We start from the raw sequence: 21,092 nt of genomic DNA on the forward strand, positions 1-21,092 counted from the left end.
TATATATATGAAGGGTTTGCTTGCAAAAACAGATAACTATACTCTAATAACTTTAATAATTTTCATAAATCATGTTTTTTATTGTGTTATCATGTTTTTATTGTTTTATTGTGTTAGTTTGCTGTATTTTTTTAGTTATTATTATTTAATCAAAACAACCCAACTGCAGTTTGATTGATGTTAATTGGAATGCAGGATAAGAACAGTTACCTGTTTTTGCAAATGAACTCTTCGTATTTGACCCTGTTAAAAAAAAGTGTACGAGAAGATGGACCTCCTGCCGCTGTTGTTGTTGGTCGCCCTCTGCATTCTTCAGTCCTCCAGTAAACCCATGGAAAAGAAGGACCGCATCCATCATGACGCCCCCCTCAGCAACAAGGAGCACGATGATGACGAGAACTTCGACTACGACCACGAGGCTTTTCTCGGGCAAGAGGAGGCAAAGACCTTTGACCAGCTCACCCCCGAGGAGAGCAAAGAGAGACTGGGGTAAAAACACATGCACCACATTTCAACGAGCTCTTCACTTGAGAATATTCTCCAGATCATTCACTCTCTCTTTCTATCTACAGTAAGATTGTAGAAAAGATTGACGAGGATCACGACGGCTTTGTGACCGCTGATGAGATGAAACAGTGGATCAAACACGCTCAGAAGCGATGGATCTATGACGATGTGGACCGGCAGTGGCAGGCTCACGATCTCAACTCAGACACTTATGTCTCCTGGGAGGAATACAAGAACGCTACCTACGGCTACATCCTTGGTGTGTATAATGAGTTTATTGATTAATCATGTTTCAGAGGTTAAAGCTAATCGAAATGCACGTAAATCTAATTTGGTTTCCAGTTCGATCTTTTGGATTGACCAGCTAAACTCTCATTTTAAAAGTATTGAAATCAAATCTGTCCTCAAAACAACAGATTTAAGTCAGGAAAAATAAAAATATATCACATTTATTTCGAATAGCTAGAAATCTAGACTGATGTAATGTGTGCATGTCTGTTTAGATGAAGCAGACCCCGAGGACGGTTTTAACTACAGGCATATGATGGCTAGAGATGAGCGCCGTTTCAAGATGGCTGACCATGATGGTGACATGAGGGCCAATAAGGAAGAGTTTACAGCGTTTCTTCATCCTGAGGAGTTTGACCACATGAAGGATATTATAGTGCTGGTACGTCTGGACAATCAGAATGCTAAAAATGTCTTCCATATACCTTTTCTGTTATGTTTTGTGATTGTTTACTCACCCTCATTATGTTGACCATCCATCCATCCATCCATCCATCATGTGTGTGGTTTGGTTTGCAGGAGACCATGGAGGACATTGATAAAAATGGAGATGGTTTCATCGACCTTGATGAATATATTGGTAAGTGAAGTGTTTTCCTTTTTAAGTGTGTTTGTGTATATTTAAGAGAGACTGGAATGGACAGAAATCAGTTGTTTGTGTTTAGTGTATTGATCTTGTCTCACTTTTTCCCTTGTCTGGGTGTTTTTCAGGTGATATGTACAGTCAGAATGGAGATGCGAATGAACCAGAATGGGTGAAAACAGAAAGAGAACAGTTTACAGAGTTCAGGGATAAAAGCAAAGACGGCCGTATGGATAAGGACGAGACCCGTGACTGGATCTTGCCCTCTGACTATGACCATGCAGAGGCTGAGGCCAAACACCTGCTGTATGAATCTGACGCAGATGAGGTAAAAGCATGGCAATTCTCAGTAAAGGGACATTTTGCATAAAAGTCATTGCATCCGTTACATATTCAACAATTTTATGTGAAAGTTTTCTATACCCCCCCCAATCCCTAAAAATGAAGTGTTTATAAAGTAAGTAAATTTCTGTCACAAAAAAATGTAAGATCTTTGCATAAAAGCTGGAATTAAATTAATAGTTCCGCCAAAACTGAGCATTCTAGCATATTTTACTCACCCTCATGTAATCGGAAACCCATGTAATGCAAAGTTTATTTTACATTTTTGCATTTTGCAGATGCTTTTTTCTAAAGTGGCTTACATTGCATTTATGGTATACATTTTGATCAGTTAATGCATTCCATGGGAATCAAACCAATGACCCATTAAAAGCTTGTTTGAGCTACAAAAATTGGATCAATTTTTGGATTAATACATTTTATTTCTTAAATGAGCAGGTTGCCATAATTCTATGTCATTAATTTAGGTTTTCTTACCTTTCTTTCCCTCTGCAATTCATACATGACTGAAAATGACCTGCCATAATTCTATTGGTTGTGCGTCAGATTCGTTATGCTTATTGATGGGGTGATGAAAGCAAAAAAAATAATTATATGAAGCACTAACTGCTGACAATAATAAATGATGATATGATTGGTCTGTTTGTAAGAATTTTTTTTTTATCTTAGCAGCTGCTTCAATAACTTCTTTTACTTTCACGACAGGACGGACGCCTCACAAAGCAGGAAATTGTGGATAAGTATGACTTATTTGTCGGGAGCCAAGCAACCGATTTTGGAGAAGCACTGGTCCGACACGATGAGTTTTAATTTTGGAAACTTTGCACTTAAAAAATGCAAAACGAACAATAATTTATTTTATGATTTCAAGCATACCACATTGTGAATCATTACTGTGTTTACAAAACATTTCTGTTCTACCACAGCATCTCGATCAAATGCATTTTTTTATTTTGGCTTATTCCGTGAACACATCTTTCGTAGATTAACTCATCACCATTAGATTCTGATGTGATTTCAAATGCACTGATGAAGTAGTATTCAGGTCAGCTTGTGAAGCTTGTCAAGGTGTTGTGTAAAGGTTTGTCTGATGGTCTATAATGCACTAAAATGCGGCCATATAATGCAGCATAATGGCATGCATGTAACCCGACATGACATAGAGCAATAACCGCCCACATGTGTTTTTACACTGCACATTATATGAACACTTTTTTTTTTTTTTTTAGGTATATAAAAAAAGAATACCATGTTGTAAACTACTTTTCTAATTTCAAACTTTTCAACTTTATTCAACTTTTCTAATTAATATAAAATGTCTTGCAACCACTACATGTATGTGTTTCTCTCCATTTAGCCTGAGGATGTATGATATTGGACATGATGCCAAGTAGTAGATTGTAGTAAGGATGTTGCATAATTTCATGGTCTTTCTTTGGCTCAAAATACATCTAACCAGAAGTTCTGGATTGGTTCCTCCAGGAACACGGATCAGAATATCAAGGCTTGTTTTTTTCAATCTATGGACAGATAAAAGCTGTGTGTAAAATTGATCAATCAACTGATTGGGTGCTCATTTATGAACAAAAACCCCTGCTTGAAGGACTATTGAACATCATTCCACCCTCTGCGACCTGTCAGTGACAGCTGTTCGTACTCTTATTAATAGACTGAACCAACAAACTAAAGCTGTTCTTTCCTCAAGTGCCTTTTTCCATCTCCCTCAACCTTCCAACGGCTTTGACGTTATTATGCGAGACTTTGGTTATCTTACCTTTCTTATTTGTGCAATTTGTACATAGCTGAAAATGACCTCCTCTCCTAACATTAGTATATAATTTGTGTATGTGTATATATATATATATGTTTATAATTGAATGTGAACTCTGTTTATTGTTTTGAAGATGCAGGACAACCACCTAGCAGTGCATTACAATAGTCCAGTCTAGAGGTCATGAATGCATGAACTAGCTTTTTCTCCTAACATTAGTATATAATTTGTGTATGTGTATATATATATATATGTTTATAATTGAATGTGAACTCTGTTTATTGTTTTGAAGATGCAGGACAACCACCTAGCAGTGCATTACAATAGTCCAGTCTAGAGGTCATGAATGCAGTGTTTAGTATGCTGTGGTCAGGTATTGTAAATACTGTCTTATAGCTGAGAGTGTTTTCTCAATAAAATTGATGAAAATGAATCACATTTTCAATTGGGTTTCCATTTGTGGGGTTTCCAGGTGAATTGCTTGTTTTTGCGCAGATTCTAATCAGATCCACTAGGGGGTGATCTGCTCACTTTTACTTCATTTGAAAAACTTTTTTAGGCATATTGCACTTGTTTTTCCATTTCTTTGATATTATTCGTCCCACCCAAGTTTAATTTTAGCAGAACTATCTACACCACAGGCAGTCTTATTGTTTGTCATCAGTAGATTTTATTTGAGTTTGCAATGCAAAGTGCAATTTCAATACAAAGAAAGCATGTCCGTGTGCAATGATGTACATTATATAATGTAGAAAGGGCACAGGATGTCTGAAAACCATCGGTGCAGGGCAAAATTTTAAACTTTGGGTTAGAAGTTAGCTTGACGCTTGTATTACTCACCCATCAGTTCATTGCCTCGCAGATGCCAAATCTGTTCTTTTCCCGTTTTACAAAGGCTCATTTGGTGCTCGAGCTCAATTCAAACATTGAGTTGATTCAGTATCACTCTTAGCTTTCGTCAGTCTCCCATTATCATCTCCCGTCATTAGTTTCATCTGTGTCATAGAAACATTCTATCTGTGTGTCGTGAGGATCATGAAGATAGTTCAGATGTTGACTGCTTGTATCTAGATTAGATACAGACTCCTCTTCTGGGCTACTGTCATCTAAATTTGTTGCAATGTCCTCGTTAACATAATATATGTTTGAGCTTGGGGTGTTGTCCGTCTCAACTCCCAGACGTTCTTCCGATCCGTTGTATTGACCTGGATCTAGTGTTAATGTGCTTAGATGTGTTTGTAAGTTACTTACATCATGAATGTTTTGTACAGAACTTTCAGCTACTGAAACCTGAGGATCTAAATTAAGATCATCCGATTTTCTGGTCCCATCTGTTTTAAAGCTTTCTGAATAATTGACGACAGGTTTGTCGGCCTCTGAAACCAAGGCTTTAGGGTTAATGATATATGTCTCTCTTTGAAAAATGGAGAACTCTGCTTGTGAAGTGTCTTCTAATGCTGAGTTTTGTGTTACTGTTTGATCTCTTTCTTGACTTTCAGTTGAGTGTCTTTGTATTCCTTGTAGATCAGACTTGAATCTGTGCTTTCCAGCTATTTTTTGGTTCCTGATTTCCAGTGGTTTTGCATGGATTCTGTCTTCTAAGTCAATTTTTACTTGTGTGTGGTCTGTATTATGTGTTTCGTAGTCTCGGTTGTCTCTTTTTAGGTGCATATTGAGCATTTCTGACTCGTTGTATATGTCGTCACAGTATGAAGTGATTCTTTGTGATTGGATTTTAAATTCTTCTTCTGGGAGATCTGAATCATCATTTTCTAATTCGCAATCCATGTTCGTTTCTTCTAAATCGGTACAAATCTCCACCTCTGTTGTGAACGTAATCTCTGTATTTTCTTCACTCTCCTCATCCCATTCCCGAACCACAATGTAGTCATGAAATGACACCGTTTTATTGTTAAACCTGTTCACGGGCCTCCCGTTGGGCCGCAGTGCCAGATAATTGCGTCTTGGTTCCCGTAATGATTTGTTGAAGGTAATTGATGGTAAATTCACAGATGATGATGGAGGTGGTTCCTCTATTTTGGTGTAGATGCCCTGTTTGCCATAGAAAGGTGAGGCGGAGTGGTCGTACTCACTGAACACCTCGTTGTGATATGAGAACGTTTCCTCCACTAAAGTCATCGGTTGGCTCTGGTTCATCTGTCAGAGAAAAACTGTCACTCAGCTGGATTTACAGTTGCTTCCCTGAAAACATTTCTATCGTTTAAAAGCACAAATGCACAAGGGTTGCTATGGGAAATTTGAAGGTGCACTGAGTAATATTGTCCTTATTTTAAGGAGATTTAAAATGATGCACACTACTATTCAACACTGAATGTATCTACAGTTTCCACAAAAAATATTAAGCATAATAAGAATTTTTTGCTGAGCAGCAAATCAGCTTATTAGAATGATTTCTGAAGTATCATGTGACACTGAAGACTGGAGTTATTGGATTTTGCTTGTGTGTGATGCAGCATGTACACTGGTAGGTGTATAAATTCCAAGACCACTGATACTGTATATTTGCCAGAATTGAACAATATGGGATATCTGGGATACCACATCAAATAGTGTCTGATCTGACACTCTCTGTGACTCATATAGAACTGCTTTAATCAATATTCTCGGTTTAATAACAAAACAGTCAGTCTATGCTTTAAGAAACCATTCTATTTCCACTTTTTACCTAAATGAAAATAAAATGAGGTTCACTAAGGGAATGCAATAACATTAACTCACCATCCGGAACCATCTCAGACACTAGACATGGAATATTAAGAAATGCAAAAAGATTAATTTGGAGACTTGTTTTTTTTAAGTGTTCAAAATTTTTCAAAATTGTTAAAATATTCTTTTTGGTGATGCAAAGCTGAAATTTCAGCATCATCACTCTAGTATTACATGATCCTTCAGAAATCATGAATTATTCCAAACTAAAAATTATTGAAAAAAATTATACATAAATGCTGCTCTTTTGAACTTCCATAAAATTATTAAGCAGCACAATTATTTTCAACGTTAATAATAATAGTCAGAAATGTTTCTTGAGGAGCAAATCAGCATATTAAAATGATTTCTGAAGGATCATGTGACACTGAAGACTGGAGTAATGATGCTGAAAATTCAGCTTTGCATCACAGGAATAAAATTACATTTTAAAATATATTCAAATAGAAAACAGTAATTTAAAACTGTAATATTATTTCACAATATTACAGTTTTTACCGTATTAAATTTTTTTTTTTTCAATTTAAACCGTTGTGTAAGAAGCTCAAAGTTGAAGTTGTTATATAGCTCTGTTTCTTATTTTTTTTGTTTCTTAATTCGTTTGGAACATATGGATAATATGCAGTCTCTAACATGTCTGTTGTGTATGTTGCATGAATATACAGTTGTGCTCATAAGATTACATGCCCCTTGCAGAATATGCAAAATGTTAATAATTTTAACTAAATAAGAGGGATAATGAAAATTGCATGTTATTTTTATGTAGTACTGTCCTGAATAAACTATTTAACATAACAGATGTTTATATATACTCCACAAGACAAAATAATAACTGAATTCATAAAAAATGACCACGTTCAAAAGAATCTTAATAATCTGTGTTGTTTCCTGGATGATTCATGATTGTTTTTCTGTGTTGTGATAGTTGTTCATGAGTCCCTCGTTGGTCCTGAGCAAAAGCTCCTGCACATTCTTTGGTTTTCCAGCATCTTCTGCATATTTGAACTCTTTCCAACATTGACTGTATGATTTTGAGATCCATCTTTTCACACTGATGGCAACTGAGGGACTCATACACAGCTATTACAAAAGGTGGAAACATTTACTGATGCTCAAGAAGGCAACACAATGCATTAAGAGCCAGAGGGTGTAAACTTTTGAACAGGATGATGATGTGTAAATTTTGTTTAATGATCATATTTTTTTCATTTGGTACTGCACTTAAGAAGCTACATAAATACTTAAATGTTTCCCAGAAGACAAAATAAGTACAATTTACCCTGATCATCCCATTCAAAAAGATTACACCCCCCAGCCCCAGCTCTTAATGCATTGTGTTCCCTTCTTGAGCATCAGTAAACGTTTTCATCTTATAAATAGTTATGAGTCCCTCAATTGTCCTCCATGTGAAAAGATGGATCTCAAAATCATAGTCACTGTTGGAAATATGTTGTTCAAATATGCAGAAAATGCTGGAAAACCAAAGAATGTGCAGGAGCTGGAGGATTTTTCTAAAGAACAGCAGGCAGTTGAACTGCTCAGGAACAACAAGGGACTCATGAACAACTATCACAACACAGAAAGACAGTAGTGGATCATCCAGGAAACGTCATGCAGTATTAAGATTCAAGGGTATGTAAACTTTTGAACTGGGTCATTTTTATAAATTCAGTTATTGTTTTGTCTTGTGGAGAATATATAAACATCTGCTATGCGAAATAGCTTATTCAGGACAGTATTAATAAATAAACAATAACATGCAATTTTCATAATCCCTCTTCTTTTGTTAAAATTATTAACATTTTGTATATTCTGCAAGGGGCATGTAAATTTATGAGCACAATTGTATCTTGTCTTACCACATTAGGGTGTCTGTTGTCAGCCACACTGGTCCGGATGACATGATCCCGCTTCTCTCTGATCATCTGTATGCACCGCACCAGTGTAAATAAGGTAAAGGCCAGCAGGATCAGAAACACCCCTGCCACGCCCTCTGCCCTGCCCACTGTCTCGCTGCTATACACATGCCCCGCCCCCAAAGGACCCTGTGGAACTTATACAATACATTTGTTTATTATTTATTATATGTTTAGCCATGTATTGTCATTATACACTACCAGTCAAAAGTTTAAAAAATCTTCAAATGTTGCTGAAATATCCTCTTATGCTCACCAACGCTGCATTTTTTAAAATCAAAAATAAAATAATAACAGTAATGTTGTGAAATATTATTACAATTTAAAATAACTTTCTCCTATTTGAATATATTTTAAAACCGGTTTAATACCTGTGATGCAAAACTGAATTCTTAGCAGCCACTACTTCAGTCTTTGTTGTCACACACTATCCTTCAGAAAACTTTTGACTGGTAGTTTATGTTGTGGCAAGCTTTGCACAAACAGTGCTCACGTCTAGTTTGTTGCACACATTAAAAGATTTTTATTTTATATATTTGTATATTCCTAATTAAGATATCATCCAGAGAGTTTGAAGATTTTCGAGTACCTTGTTGACCTTTCTGAAGAACTTCCACATGCAATGCAGCTTTAACAGTGTCTCCTGATTCCAGGTCAGTGGCTAGAACCTGCAACACAGTCATCAATTGTCTTATTTCAGACATTTTTGAGAATAGTACTGGAATATTGTTCAGATTCTGCCTATAAAAAATTTGGTGGTTAATCAATTTTCACTCTGAAATTACAAGCAAATTTCACAAATAATTACAAAGAGAAGGTAATTAACATATTTAATTAAATGTGAAATTTTGAAGTAGAAAGACTGAAGTAGTATTTTTAAAAATCATAAAGTGTATTTATGTAGTCTTATGTCATACCTCTAGGAAATATTTGTGACCGGGGTGTAGCACGTTGGTTTTAGCGATGAGCAGTCCTTCTTGTGTAATGTAAAAGAGCTGAGAGCTGTTGTGTTGGGAGTTTAGAGAATACTGCAGTCTGGGATTGAAGCCCTTTAACCCACAAACAGAAACATAACTCCATATTTCATGCAATGAATGTCAAACCGGTGTCTTTGTGATGTTGACACTGGGGTGTTACTGTTGTATGGTTTTGTAATGTTGTGATCTTGTTGCGTCACGTACGTCAGTGAAATCTTGATCCGTGGCCTCCAGGATAAGTAATTTGTTGCCGTATGTCATGACGAGCGAGGCAGGATTTGCGCTCTCGCTGACAAAACCACGGTATGTTGAACGACTAAACTGTGGCGGAAACCTGTTTTCTGCTAGGACCCTCACCAGAACTGTGGCTACTGCATATTTCAGAGGGTCATCCGTCTGAGCTGCCTGAGCAGAAACATCACAATGATTTCAAAAAGAAAAAATCTTTTATTTTTTCCTCTTTTTATGAAAATAAAATGTTCATTACATAATTGTTAATTTTTTTTACAAATTTTACACATTTTTGGTCTTTACTCTCAGACGCACCATAACACGCAGTCTCAGTGTCGGGATCAGCAGTCTGTTCTCCACACGTCTGGTTATCCTCACCTCTCCAGAATTACTGTCAATGACGAATCTGCCATTATCTGCCCCTGTATTACAGCAGACACACATATATAATCAAAATTAGTTTCTTGTTCCAGGAGTTTGCTAAGGTTCAATGGCAGAGGAAGGAGAAGCACCTGACAGGATGGTGTACTTTACTGGTGTTCTGAGACCCTCATCTCCATCCACAGCTTGAATCGGACCCGGAAAGAAATCCAAGACAATGTCCTGAGTGACAAATAAACAGACGATAAGAAGGAATCAGATATGTGTACATTCCATGGGCCAGTAAAATCTTTTTAAAGAAATTAAAAAAAAGTTTTTCCTGCAAGGATGTATTAAATGTATCAAAAGTGGCAGTAAAGACTATATATATATATATATATATATATATATATATATATATACAAACGATTTCTACAACACCAATTCTAGAAAAGTTGGGATGTTTTGTGAAATGCCATAAAATCAATAATAAGTTATCTGTTCATTCTCTTTAACCTTTATTTAATTGACTAAAGTACAAAGAAAAAAAATCCAATGTTTTAACTGACCAACTTAATTTTATTTTGTAAATATAAACGAATTTTGATTTTGATCGCTGTTAATTACAATGTTTCATTGTTTGGGAATTGAGGATACTAATTGTTAAAGTTTTGCAAGCTAAATTTTTGTCCAATCTCGTTTGATAAAAGACTTCAGATGCTCAGCAGTCTGTGATTGCTGTTGTCTGATTCTCCTTTTCTTGACTGGTCATACATTTTCAATAGGAGACCTGGACTGCAGGTAGGCCGGTCTAACACATTCGCTCTGAGTCTACGGAACCACGCTGTTGTAGCACATGCAGAATGAGAGCTGGCATTGCCTTGATCTAATAACCATGGACTTCCCATGAAAGATATCATCTTGATGGCAGTATATTTCTCTGTACAATCCCAATATATGCCTCCATGCCACATTTGCCAGTCACTCATGCTGTTGCACCCCCATACCATGACAGATGTTTGCTTTTGCTTCTGTCACTGATGAAAGTCTGGATGGTCCCTTTGGTCTTTGGGACTGAGAACTCTAAATCCATTTTTGCCGGAAACAAGTTGAAATGTGGACTCATCTGAGCACAGCACACCTTTCCACTGTCTTTTTGGCTGTCTGAGATGAGCTCTGGCCCAGATAACCCGGCGGCATCACTGCATAGAATTGATGTAGCTTTCTCCTAGAGTAACAGAGATTCAAGTTGCATTTCTTGATGCAGCAGCAGACTGTGTTAAGTGACAGCAGTTTTCTGAAGTACTCCTGAGCCCATGTGGCTATATTTAACACCACAGCATGATGGTTTCTTATGCAATGCCATCTGAGGGCTCAAAGGTCAAGCACATTCAACTGAGGTTTCCTGCCTTGTCCTACATGTACTGTGATTTCTCTGGATTCCCTGAATCTTTTCACAATATTACGAGTGGTAGTTGGTGAAAGATCTACATTTTTAGCAATTTTGCATTGTGAAATGTGATTTTTGATTTGTTTGACACTTCTCTCATGAAATTTGGCAAAAAGTGATGAGCCATGATCCAGCTTTGCTTGCAAAGACTGAGATGCTCCTTTTATACCCAAACATGATACCCTGACCTATTACCAATTCGCCTGCTTACTGTGACCTGTTTCAGAACAGTTTAACGTGGATATTCTATAACCTTTTCACTTTTATTTTGCCTCTGTCCCAACTTTTTTGGAGTGTGTTGCAGCCATCAAAATCAAAATGAGTTCATATTGACAAAATGCACTTACAGTGCATTCAGTGAAAACTTTGGAATTTTTTTTGTCAGTGCATGTAGTTTGCCAATTAAATAAAAGTTAAAGAGAATTAACAAATCACAGATACTTGATTTTATTGCATTTTACAAAACGTCCCAACTTCTCTGGAATTCATTGATGATACAGTAATAAGAAATGTTTTTAAGCAGCAAATCAGCATATTAGAATGATTTCTGAAGGATCATGTGACACTGAAGACTGGAGTAATGATGCTGAAAATTCAGCTTTGTATCAGAAATAAATTACATTTTAAAATATATTCAAATATAAAATTATTCTTTTAAATTATAATAATATTTCACAATATTACTGATTTTACTGTATTTCAAGTAAATGCAGCCTTGGTGAACGTAATAGACATCCAAAACATTAAGATGTCTTTATATATTCACAGGGTTTACCTGCTCGTTCTCTGTGATGTTGGCGGTGTACAGAGGATTGGCGCATATGCGGTTGCTGTGATTGGCTGAGAGAAGAGTGCAAGGCTGGAATTGTGGGTACTGGTCGTCCCCATCTATCACATTGATGATTATTGTTGCCGTTGTGTTGTAATGCTCATTTGTGTTCGTCTCCTAAAGCCACATCAATATCCGAGTAAATAACAGTTCAGTTTTTTCTCACATTTTTTTATCATCACCAAACAAGTATGTATTTTCTGTATGTGTTACCACTGCATAAAGAGTCAGTCGGAGCTGAGTTTTGATCTCATAGTCCAATAACTTGTTGAGAACCACTTTGCCACTGTTGGGTAAGTCCACTCGAAAATACCTGGCATCAGGCTGGAAATACACAAACACAAGTCCACAGATTATCAAGCCGATATACCATAAGAAAAGGTTAAAGGGATAGTTGACGGTAGCCATTGACTTCCATAGTATTTTTTTTCCATGGAAGTCAGTCACTACTGTTTCACTCAATGGTTACCAACATGCTTCTAACTGTCTTCTTTTGTGTTTAAGAGAAGAAAGAAACTCATACAGGTTTGGAGCAACTTAAGGAGGAGTAAATGATGACAGAATTTGGGTGAACCTTCTCTTTAAGTCAAAAGAGGCTGCAGTAGGGCTAGCAGAAGGTTTCTACTGTGGATTTTGTGGATCTGATGAAATGTTTTGTTCACCTACTGATGTTTCATCGATGACATATGTGAGTGTGTCTCCATCAGCATCTGTGGCCTGGACTGTAAACACTATAGAGTTCACCGCTGTCAACTGAACAAACACATCAAACAAACAGCAGAAGATGGGAGAAAATCTCAGGGATGGAGAAAAATGTTGGAAAAAATAATTTAAATATATGCTTATACACGCAATATGCTGCTCAAAAGTTTGGGACTTGAAAGTTTGTTTTTGAAAGTCTCTTATGCTCACCAGGGCTGCATTTATTTGATCAAAAATACAGTAAAACAGTAATGTTACAGTAATATTGTGAAATATTATTACAATTTCAAATAACGGTTTTCTATTTTAAAATGTAATTTATTCCTGTGATGCAAAGCTGAATTTTCAGCATCATTACTCCAGTCTTCAGTGTCACATTATCTTTCAGAAATCATTATAATATGCTGATTTGCTGCTCAAGAAACATTTCTTCTTATTATTTTAAATATTGAAAACAGTTGTGCTGCTTCATATTCAAAAGAATAGCATTTATTTGAAATAGGAATCATCTTTATATGTCTTTACTGCCACTTTTGATCAATTTAATTGATGATGAATAAAAATATTAATAGAAAGAAAGAAATAATTAGTATTGACCCCAAACCTTTGAACAATAGTGAATGTCAATACACTACACACAAAGAGAATGTATGTTGTGTTTTGTTTTGTTTTACCTCGCTGAGCTGCAGAGGTTGAACTGATCTTTGTAGGAACTCGGGTTTGTTGTCATTCTCATTCAGAACCTCTACCAAGATCCTGTGTTCAGCCTGACAGCAACATAATTTTTATTTGACAAGTGAAAATTGGATTGATAAATCCAGTTTTCTAAACGGATACTGCTGTGCGTCACAGATTATTCAACTTACCTGTAGGGCTTTATGTTCGTAACACCTTACAGTTGCTGTTAAAACTGAGCCATGTATCTGTAATATCATTATAGACAAATCATATTAACAGTTTAAACAAAATCATGACAGTGTAATAGCATGCATTTAACGATTTTTTGGTTACACTTTATTTTAAGGTGTAATTCTCGCTATTAACAAACCATTAACTACAGATTATTCAATTTACCTGTAGGGCTTTATGTTCGTAACACCTTACAGTTGCTGTTAAAACTGAGCCGTGTATCTGTAATATCATTATAGACAAATCATATTAACAGTTTAAACAAAATCATGACAGTGTAATAGCATGCATTTAACGATTTTTTGGTTACACTTTATTTTAAGGTGTCCTTGTTACAGTGTAATTATACATTTAAGTACTGAGTAATATTAATTAACTACATGCACTTACTATATGGGTAGGGTTAGGATAAGGGTTTGGTTTAGGGATATTTATTGAATGTAATTATGCATAATTTATTGTTATTATACTACAGTAAGTACATGTACTTGTAACAAGGACACCTTAAAATAAAGTGTTACCGATTTTGTTTTATGTTACCTCTCTATCAATAATCCTAGTTGATGTTGAGATAAAACCAATCCAGATAAAACCAATCAGCATCTTTTCCAGAAAGGTTTAAGCGCATATGATTGGATGATGGCTGTGCAGTGAAACTGAGGTTGGCAATAAAAGTTCCCATCAGGCTGTTCTCTTTTACTTTGGCTAGTTGATGTTGAATTCAGTCTAATGGTTCTTCCCTCCAGATAAAACCAATCAGCACCTTTTCCAGAAAGGTTTAAGCGCATATGATTGGATGATGGCTGTGCAGTGAAACTGAGGTTGGCAATAAAAGTTCCCATCAGGCTGTTCTCTTTTACTTTGGCAAACACGTCATGCCCATCGTCACAATTGCTTGCTGTCAAAAATAGACACATTATTTATTTAAATAACATTTTTCTTATATTTCTGCTTACAGTCTGCTGTAATGTAAAATGTTGGTTGATTTCCATGTCTGGTTGATGGTAAATTGCACATTTATCTGATGATGTTTTAATTAGTCAATTATTAGATCATGTCTGATGCATTACAAGGAGCTTGTTGTTCAGCAAAGGTCGGACAGATTAGTTTGACTGGATTGTTGCCTGGATACTGATTTGTTCTTAATTTTCTGTGGCGCACGGATTGGAATTCCGTAATTCCGTAATTCCCTGCTCAAACAGAAGAAAATTCTTTCAGAACTGTATTCGCCTGTTGTACTCAATATTTAGCTGTGTGAGGTCAATTGAAGTTGTATGGATGCATGCACGTCAAATGTGTGTGTGTGCGTGTGTGTGTTTTGTTTTTTGTGTGTGGTCTGTCTCTGTGTTTGTGTTTATACCAATTACAGAATGCCGGCTGACCGCAGAATATAGCTGGCAGAATATTAGAATCTTCCACAGTGGCTGTTCACTGAAGATCAACCTCAAAACCATCTCTCACTGACAGGATAAAAAACAGGTATGTTAAAAATGACATATTGCATTACTGTACTGTATTATTATGAATTGGCTAATTTAGCTCAAGAGAAGGAACTGGCTTAAATGGACCTAAATGCAGCCTGGGAATATATTATTGCTTTTATGTTTAGAAGATCTGGAGTAACATGACCTTTAAATGTTTTTTTAGCAAACAGCCCTGCTCATTTAAGACCCATAAATCTTGTAAGGAAGTTGTCAGCAGACAGATAAGCCTTCTTAAGTGCAAACACCCAAACACACACTCTTACTTACACTGTGCTATTTTAGCTAACTAAAACTGTGCTTATTTAGTTTTAAATAAATGTTAACTGAAATAAAATATAGAAAAAAGCATTAAAAATCTCCAAAAAATGTCAGCTAGTTGCCAAGGCAACATTCCTTATTTTAATTTAGTTAAACGTGATGTACTAAAATAATTAAACTGAAGTAAAAATGAATACAAATATAAAATAAAAATGACTAAAAATAACAAAAATACTCCGCAAAATTACTAAAACTTAAAAAAATTGCAAATGAAAAAATATGACTCAAAATATTATAAAAAAACTATAATAGTATCTCAGTTATACAAAGATAGTACTGTGCACAACATGCAGCATTTTTCTTTAAATTTTGTATGCATATTCATTCAAATGACATCCTCTAATTGAAATCTGGAGTTATTGTTAGAATTGTATTTATAAAATATGAAACATTTGCTAATATTTCACATTATCAGGAGTGTTCATTTAGCTCTATCAAACTAAATCAATACAAATTGACTCTGCATCCTTATATTTCAACATTTGGCTTATAACTGGAATATTTTGGATCCCACATGACTTGTTTTAAGCAACAGAAGAGGATTAAAAGTGAATTAAAGACTGAAAAAATCTGAAAAATAATCACATAATTATATAAAACATTTATGTTTCCACCATTGTGTCAATGTGAAGACAAACACTCGTGCTAAGATGTGTGAACATGCACACAGATCTTTTAAAGTTATGTTTGCCACCAGTTATACAAGACTATTACACAAGTCATTTGGAGCATCTCACTCTCTCTTATACAGAAGTTAAGACAAGCCAAAAATAGACTTCAGGACCATTTGAGCTCACAAAACCTGGTCATGCTTTGTTCTCTTATTATTTTGATTATGCACTATTGCATTTGAGACAAAGACAAGAAAGCATGTCATCCTACCTGTCCCATCTAACTGTTCTTCAGGTCCAGATGTCCAGATTTTCTCTCCAAATTACATTATTACCATCCACAGAACTCTTTATTTTGTATGTGACTGTGTAAAAGAGAGTTCGAGTACAGAGTATGTCTGTGATTTGTGTATGAGAGTCCACTGCATGTCAGTGTTTGGATGAGCTGCGAGCGGTGGATTAGTCCGAGGTTTAGTGCTCAAACTCACTGGATCAGAGCCAAGTTAAGAGGTCAAAACAAATGCCTCTGCTGGGTCTAACCATCATCCCAGGTCTAACCAATAGCATCGCTTCACTTCTGGCCAATCAGATAACAGTATTCTAAGACGGCCAGTATACTAACCTTTAAGGAAAACTGTGTCATCACCAATATGCATATACTGTACTGCATAATCAAGCAAATACAGTGACATACAAATGCCTGGGACCACACTGAAAATCTGGGATTCCAAATCTGGAAATGAACAGAAATGTTTGAATAGAATTGATTGAAATAACTATTATAAATATTTAAAACTGCCCAATTTCTAGATCTTCAATCTAATGTGAACCCAAGTCAAATTCATCATAATTTTTGTTTCAACTTTCATGTTTCATTTATGTTTCTAATATAATTTTTCATGACAAAATGTAAAATAAATTTGAAAACAAATTTTCTGTAGTGGTTTCAGACTTTGAATATAGATAGATAGATAGATAGATAGATAGATAGAGATTATTAGATAGATCATAGATGATAGATAGATAGATAGATAGATAGATAGATAGAGATTATTAGATAGATCATAGATTATTTTACATTAAATGGGGAAAAAATGTCATTAATGTTACATTTCTTAATGTTTCTGAACTGTAAGAAAAAAACCTAGATAAACAGAAAAATAGATAACATCCTGGTAGAAAATTACTGAAATTTAAACACTTTTAAAAATCACTAAATTTATTTAGCCTATATTTCCTTAGATCCGTAAAGCACGCAATGAAATGCATAATTCAAAACACGGGTAAAACACCTGTAAAAAAAAAAAGAAGAAAAAAAAGGAAAAATTCCATCATATTAACCCAGAACATTGGGCCGTATTTTTAGAGACTTTTGTTAGAGTGTGTACTGTATGTCACACAAATGTTTTCAGGATCCTGATGGTAAAGTGTAACAGCCTGTGTCTTGTGTTAATCTGGCCTATTTTTGTCTCATCCTACTGTATACCTTCTATGCTTTAATAAACCCTGACAGAGAAGCACTTGCACACACACACACACATACATAATAGAGTTGACTTGGAAGCACACTGTAAATTAAGGCAAATAGAGATTAGGAGGCTGAAATAGTGTCCTCGTTTTAACCAATAAGACATCAGAAACAAAGGTCATCTGAGTGCTCTTTTACACCAATGACATACTTTATGAAACTAATACTTACAGACACAAACACCAATATAAATGATTTTTTCCCCTCTAAATCGAGGGTGGGAAAGTTAAAAAAAATGACTTGTTAATCTAGTTATAAAAAAAATCCAAGATGTACACGAGTTTAGTTCTTCATCTGAACAGATCTGGAGAAATGTAGCATTACATCACTTGCTCAATAATGGATCCTCTGCAGTGAAAGGGTGCCGTCAGAATGAGAGTCCAAACAGCTGCTAAAAACATCACAATAATCCACAGTCCATCAGTTAACATCTTGGGAGGTGAAAATCTATGTGTTTGTAAGAAACAAATCCATCATTGAGCTGAACTTCAATTGCTTACGGCAAATATGAGTCCTGAAGAAACTATTCCTTTATCTGACCGATCAACTCAATTTCAAAAGAGATAGTTCACACCTCAATTTCACGGCATAGAAAGATTGTTCACTTATATAAATTCAGGGTTATTTTTGTATGTTTGTTTTTGGCTCCTTTGCCTTTGAATACCATTTTTTTGTATATACTATGGTACTTTGATAAATACCATGGTACTGAAACTACTAGAAAAGAATGTAAGGGTATAGATTATTATTAATTTAGAAGTTAAAATGTATATTACTTCACATTTTTATTACCTGTATGATATCATATCATAATTCGTATTTAATCGTTTTTGAATGCACATGATCTGTTGAGCATTCCATAATATTTGTATGACCTATTGTTAGACATTTTGTGTTAATTAAACTGTTTTGTTCTTCACTAAAAGTTGAGGACTTAAGGCGTTCTAGCAGCCCAGAAAACCGGAAATGTTCAACCGAAAGTCGAAAGTCTAGTTTTTTCTATCGGCTGCAGAAGAAGAGGAGGATCAGAAAAACACCGATAACAGGAGAGAGCTGCAGTCTCCTCCGACTGTCACATTTACCGCGTTCATTTCACTCGCGGAAGACGGAAAAGAACGAAACTTTGCCTCGTTTTGTTTGGAGGCGACAGGAAAACCTCGAGCCCTCCTCCAGCCAAACAAACGAAAACAAGTCCAGATGTTTCATGTCTGAGGGTCGCTGTCATACGAGAACAGACCAGAGGACTCATCCCGCTCTTCATCCGAGATCTCGCTTCATGTATTGATTTTTTCTTTTTCTTTTAATGTATTTGTAATCATTTTCTTCAAGTTTTCTCTGAATAATGAAAACGTTATTTTTCCTTCTGAAGATTTGAGGCAGCACTAAATTGGTCTGGCTGGTGAGAATGGAGCTGAAGGCTTTAGTTGGAGGTCTTTTCCTGAGTTTGCTTGTTCTCTGGAATGTTTGTTACTGTGTTCAATCTCATCAGGACGCGACCGAGACCGGTGAGAGCAGCTGTCAATCAAACACATGATACATTGATCAATATTGTTATATTGATGTGTGCTGCTGCTACATTCTATCACTGCTGCGCTGAATTAGACATGGCAAAAGAAACACACACTAAATAAATAAACAGTATTTATTAATATTTATTTATTCATAATTTTTCGACTACATGGAATATTTACACTTTTAAAAATCACTAACTTGTCACACTAGGACTGTTTAGTGAACTGCACAAAAGCTGAAGTTTGTTTGTTTATTTATTTATTTATTTATTTTATGATCAGCATTTTTATTCAGATTTAGTTTCACATCAGAAACATATATCACAATTCACAGTTCCAGAGAACTATGTACAAACAGATGCCATGAAGCTGTCCACTTGTACCAAAGGAGAGGAAGAAAAATAAAAGAAATAAAATTCAGATATGCATAGCAGTAATGTCAACTTTCCAGCCTATCTAGCAACATCACAGCAATATTTGCCCAACTCCGAATAGTGTTGTCTTTTGCGCCGTTGAGCCTGGCAGTGGTACCTTCCAGCAAGGCAATGTCTCTGAAGTATGATAGCCAGGTAGAAGTTGTGGGAATGGATGGTTCTATCCATAACTTCAAAATAGTCTTTTTGGCAGCAGTACTTGCAGCTGATAAGGTCCTTTTTTGATGAGCATTCAGCTGGAGAATGGAATTGTCTAACAATAGAAAAAGCAGGGGTATTTATTATTTTTTAATGAAAAAAGAAAAGAACGTGATGACGTTATATGGCACCTAGTGTAAACATATAAATATGACTCTTATAAATAGCCTATGCCTGAACTCATACCATAAATATTTACATTGAGTAAGTGAATAAAGATTTTTTATTTTTATAACTTTTTAACAATTTGTCCCTAAAAATATAGCTAGTAAGAAGCATCTAAATTAGAACATCTTATTGGCTTCTATTGTTCCAAAGCTTTTTATGATTATCAAAAACTAATCCCACCCCTTTTTTGCATTAGATTAATATCTAAAAATGCTCAAATTCATAATTAATTAATTATAATTATGATTACAAATTAATCCCACCCATAAAATGAAAACTAAATTGCATTATAATAATAACAACAAAAAATGATCAATTCCGCATTTATCATTATCATTATCACAAACTAACTTAACCCTCAATAAACATATTTTAAATTAGAATAATAAATAAATATGTTACATTTTTATTATTATTTACTCACAGTTATGATTACAGACCAACCCTACCCCTAATCTTTTGCATCAAAAAATGTGCTCAATTTCCAAATTATTTTGACTTCAAGGATGTTCCCAAAGAGAGATTTTGATTCTGATTTTAGATTCAGACAGACAGTGCTGTACTCAAACCATAGCTAAGTAAAACATGCGCAAACACACTGAGCACACAAGCACTTCTCTCTCTGTTATCAGTGTCTCTGTTTGCCTCTATTTATCTGACAGTTTTTGATTTGCCCAGTGCAGGTACATTTCTGCTTGCCGGCTGTTTTTTTCCCCCTGAATTTGCAAATGACCATCTTCACTTCCACATAACATTTGTTTTGTCTTTCTGTCTCTGTCTAGTCTTTTAAGTTCCTATCTCTTATCAATTCAGTCTGATTTTATACAGAAATACCTGAGATATAGATTAAGAGTGTGTGTTTGTGCATGTGTAGAGCTGCGTTATCCTCAGGGAGCTTTGGAACAGTAAAGATCTGACAAGAAAAAGGAAGTCATTAAAGGGTTAGCTCACCCAAAAATGAAAATTAGCCCACAAATTACTCACCCTCAAGTCATCCTAGGTGTATATGACTTTCTTCTTTCAGACGAATCCAGTCAGAGTTATATTAAAAATTGTCTTTGTTCTTCCAAGCTGTTTAATGCCACTCAGCGGGTGTTGCATGCATCAGTCCAAAAGAAGTTAAATAATAAGCGCCCATCCATAAAAAAAGTGTCTCACACGGCTCCGGGGGGTGAACAAAGGCCTTCTGTAGTGAATCGATGTGTTTTTGTAAGAAAAATATCCATATTCAAAACGTAATAATCACTT

At 35.4% G+C, this 21,092-nt stretch overlaps 3 protein-coding genes across 4 annotated transcripts in view; 2 read left to right on the plus strand and 1 right to left on the minus strand.

The window, feature by feature from the left end:
- calub (calumenin b) overlaps positions 1-2,946 on the plus strand; it is a 3,496-nt gene extending 550 nt beyond the window's left edge. The window contains exons 2-7 of one of the 2 annotated variants that reach the window (XM_016483605.1): positions 258-489; positions 573-766; positions 1,011-1,177; positions 1,315-1,375; positions 1,507-1,706; positions 2,426-2,946. In XM_016483605.1, coding sequence (XP_016339091.1) covers positions 269-489; positions 573-766; positions 1,011-1,177; positions 1,315-1,375; positions 1,507-1,706; positions 2,426-2,530 — 948 coding nt within the window. In that variant the 5' untranslated portion in view covers positions 258-268 and the 3' untranslated portion in view covers positions 2,531-2,946. Of the gene's footprint in view, positions 1-252; positions 490-572; positions 767-1,010; positions 1,178-1,314; positions 1,376-1,506; positions 1,707-2,425 lie in introns of both variants that reach the window. The other variant, XM_016483607.1, reaches the window with a different exon arrangement.
- A 1,207-nt stretch (positions 2,947-4,153) lies between these two features.
- On the minus strand, positions 4,154-16,432 carry LOC107686559 (protocadherin-15). Its single transcript, XM_016483608.1, has 17 exons — positions 16,277-16,432; positions 14,953-15,052; positions 14,313-14,490; positions 14,133-14,163; positions 13,550-13,606; positions 13,358-13,450; positions 12,648-12,734; positions 12,195-12,305; positions 11,928-12,098; positions 9,855-9,945; positions 9,658-9,764; positions 9,316-9,516; positions 9,052-9,183; positions 8,724-8,802; positions 8,078-8,271; positions 6,231-6,251; positions 4,154-5,648 (listed from the first exon to the last, which is right to left on the minus strand). The coding sequence occupies exons 2-17, from the start codon at positions 15,044-15,046 to the stop codon at positions 4,464-4,466; spliced, it is 2,832 nt and encodes a 943-aa protein (XP_016339094.1). The 5' UTR covers positions 15,047-15,052; positions 16,277-16,432; the 3' UTR covers positions 4,154-4,463.
- Positions 16,433-18,610: 2,178 nt separating this feature from the next.
- Positions 18,611-21,092, plus strand: part of kcp (kielin cysteine rich BMP regulator) — a 61,170-nt gene continuing 58,688 nt past the window's right edge. The window contains exons 1-2 of the mRNA XM_016483609.1: positions 18,611-18,811; positions 18,903-19,038. Coding sequence (XP_016339095.1) covers positions 18,939-19,038 — 100 coding nt within the window. The 5' untranslated portion in view covers positions 18,611-18,811; positions 18,903-18,938. The remainder of the gene's footprint in view (positions 18,812-18,902; positions 19,039-21,092) is intronic.

This window comes from Sinocyclocheilus anshuiensis, unplaced genomic scaffold (genome assembly GCF_001515605.1).
Source record: "Sinocyclocheilus anshuiensis isolate Anshui unplaced genomic scaffold, SAMN03320099.WGS_v1.1 scaffold733, whole genome shotgun sequence".
NCBI lineage: Eukaryota > Metazoa > Chordata > Actinopteri > Cypriniformes > Cyprinidae > Sinocyclocheilus > Sinocyclocheilus anshuiensis.

Coding starts and splice junctions, on each gene's coding strand:
- LOC107686559 (XM_016483608.1), bottom strand. CDS start 15,046: ATGGTTTTGAGGTTGATCTTCAGTGAACAGCCACTGTGGAAGATTCTA. Junction 14,164..14,312: donor GGAAGAACCATTAGACTGAA/TTCAACATCAAC, acceptor GATTGGTTTTAT/CTCAACATCAACTAGGATTA. Junction 12,306..12,647: donor ATGTCATCGATGAAACATCA/GTAGGTGAACAA, acceptor GTGTATTTCCAG/CCTGATGCCAGGTATTTTCG.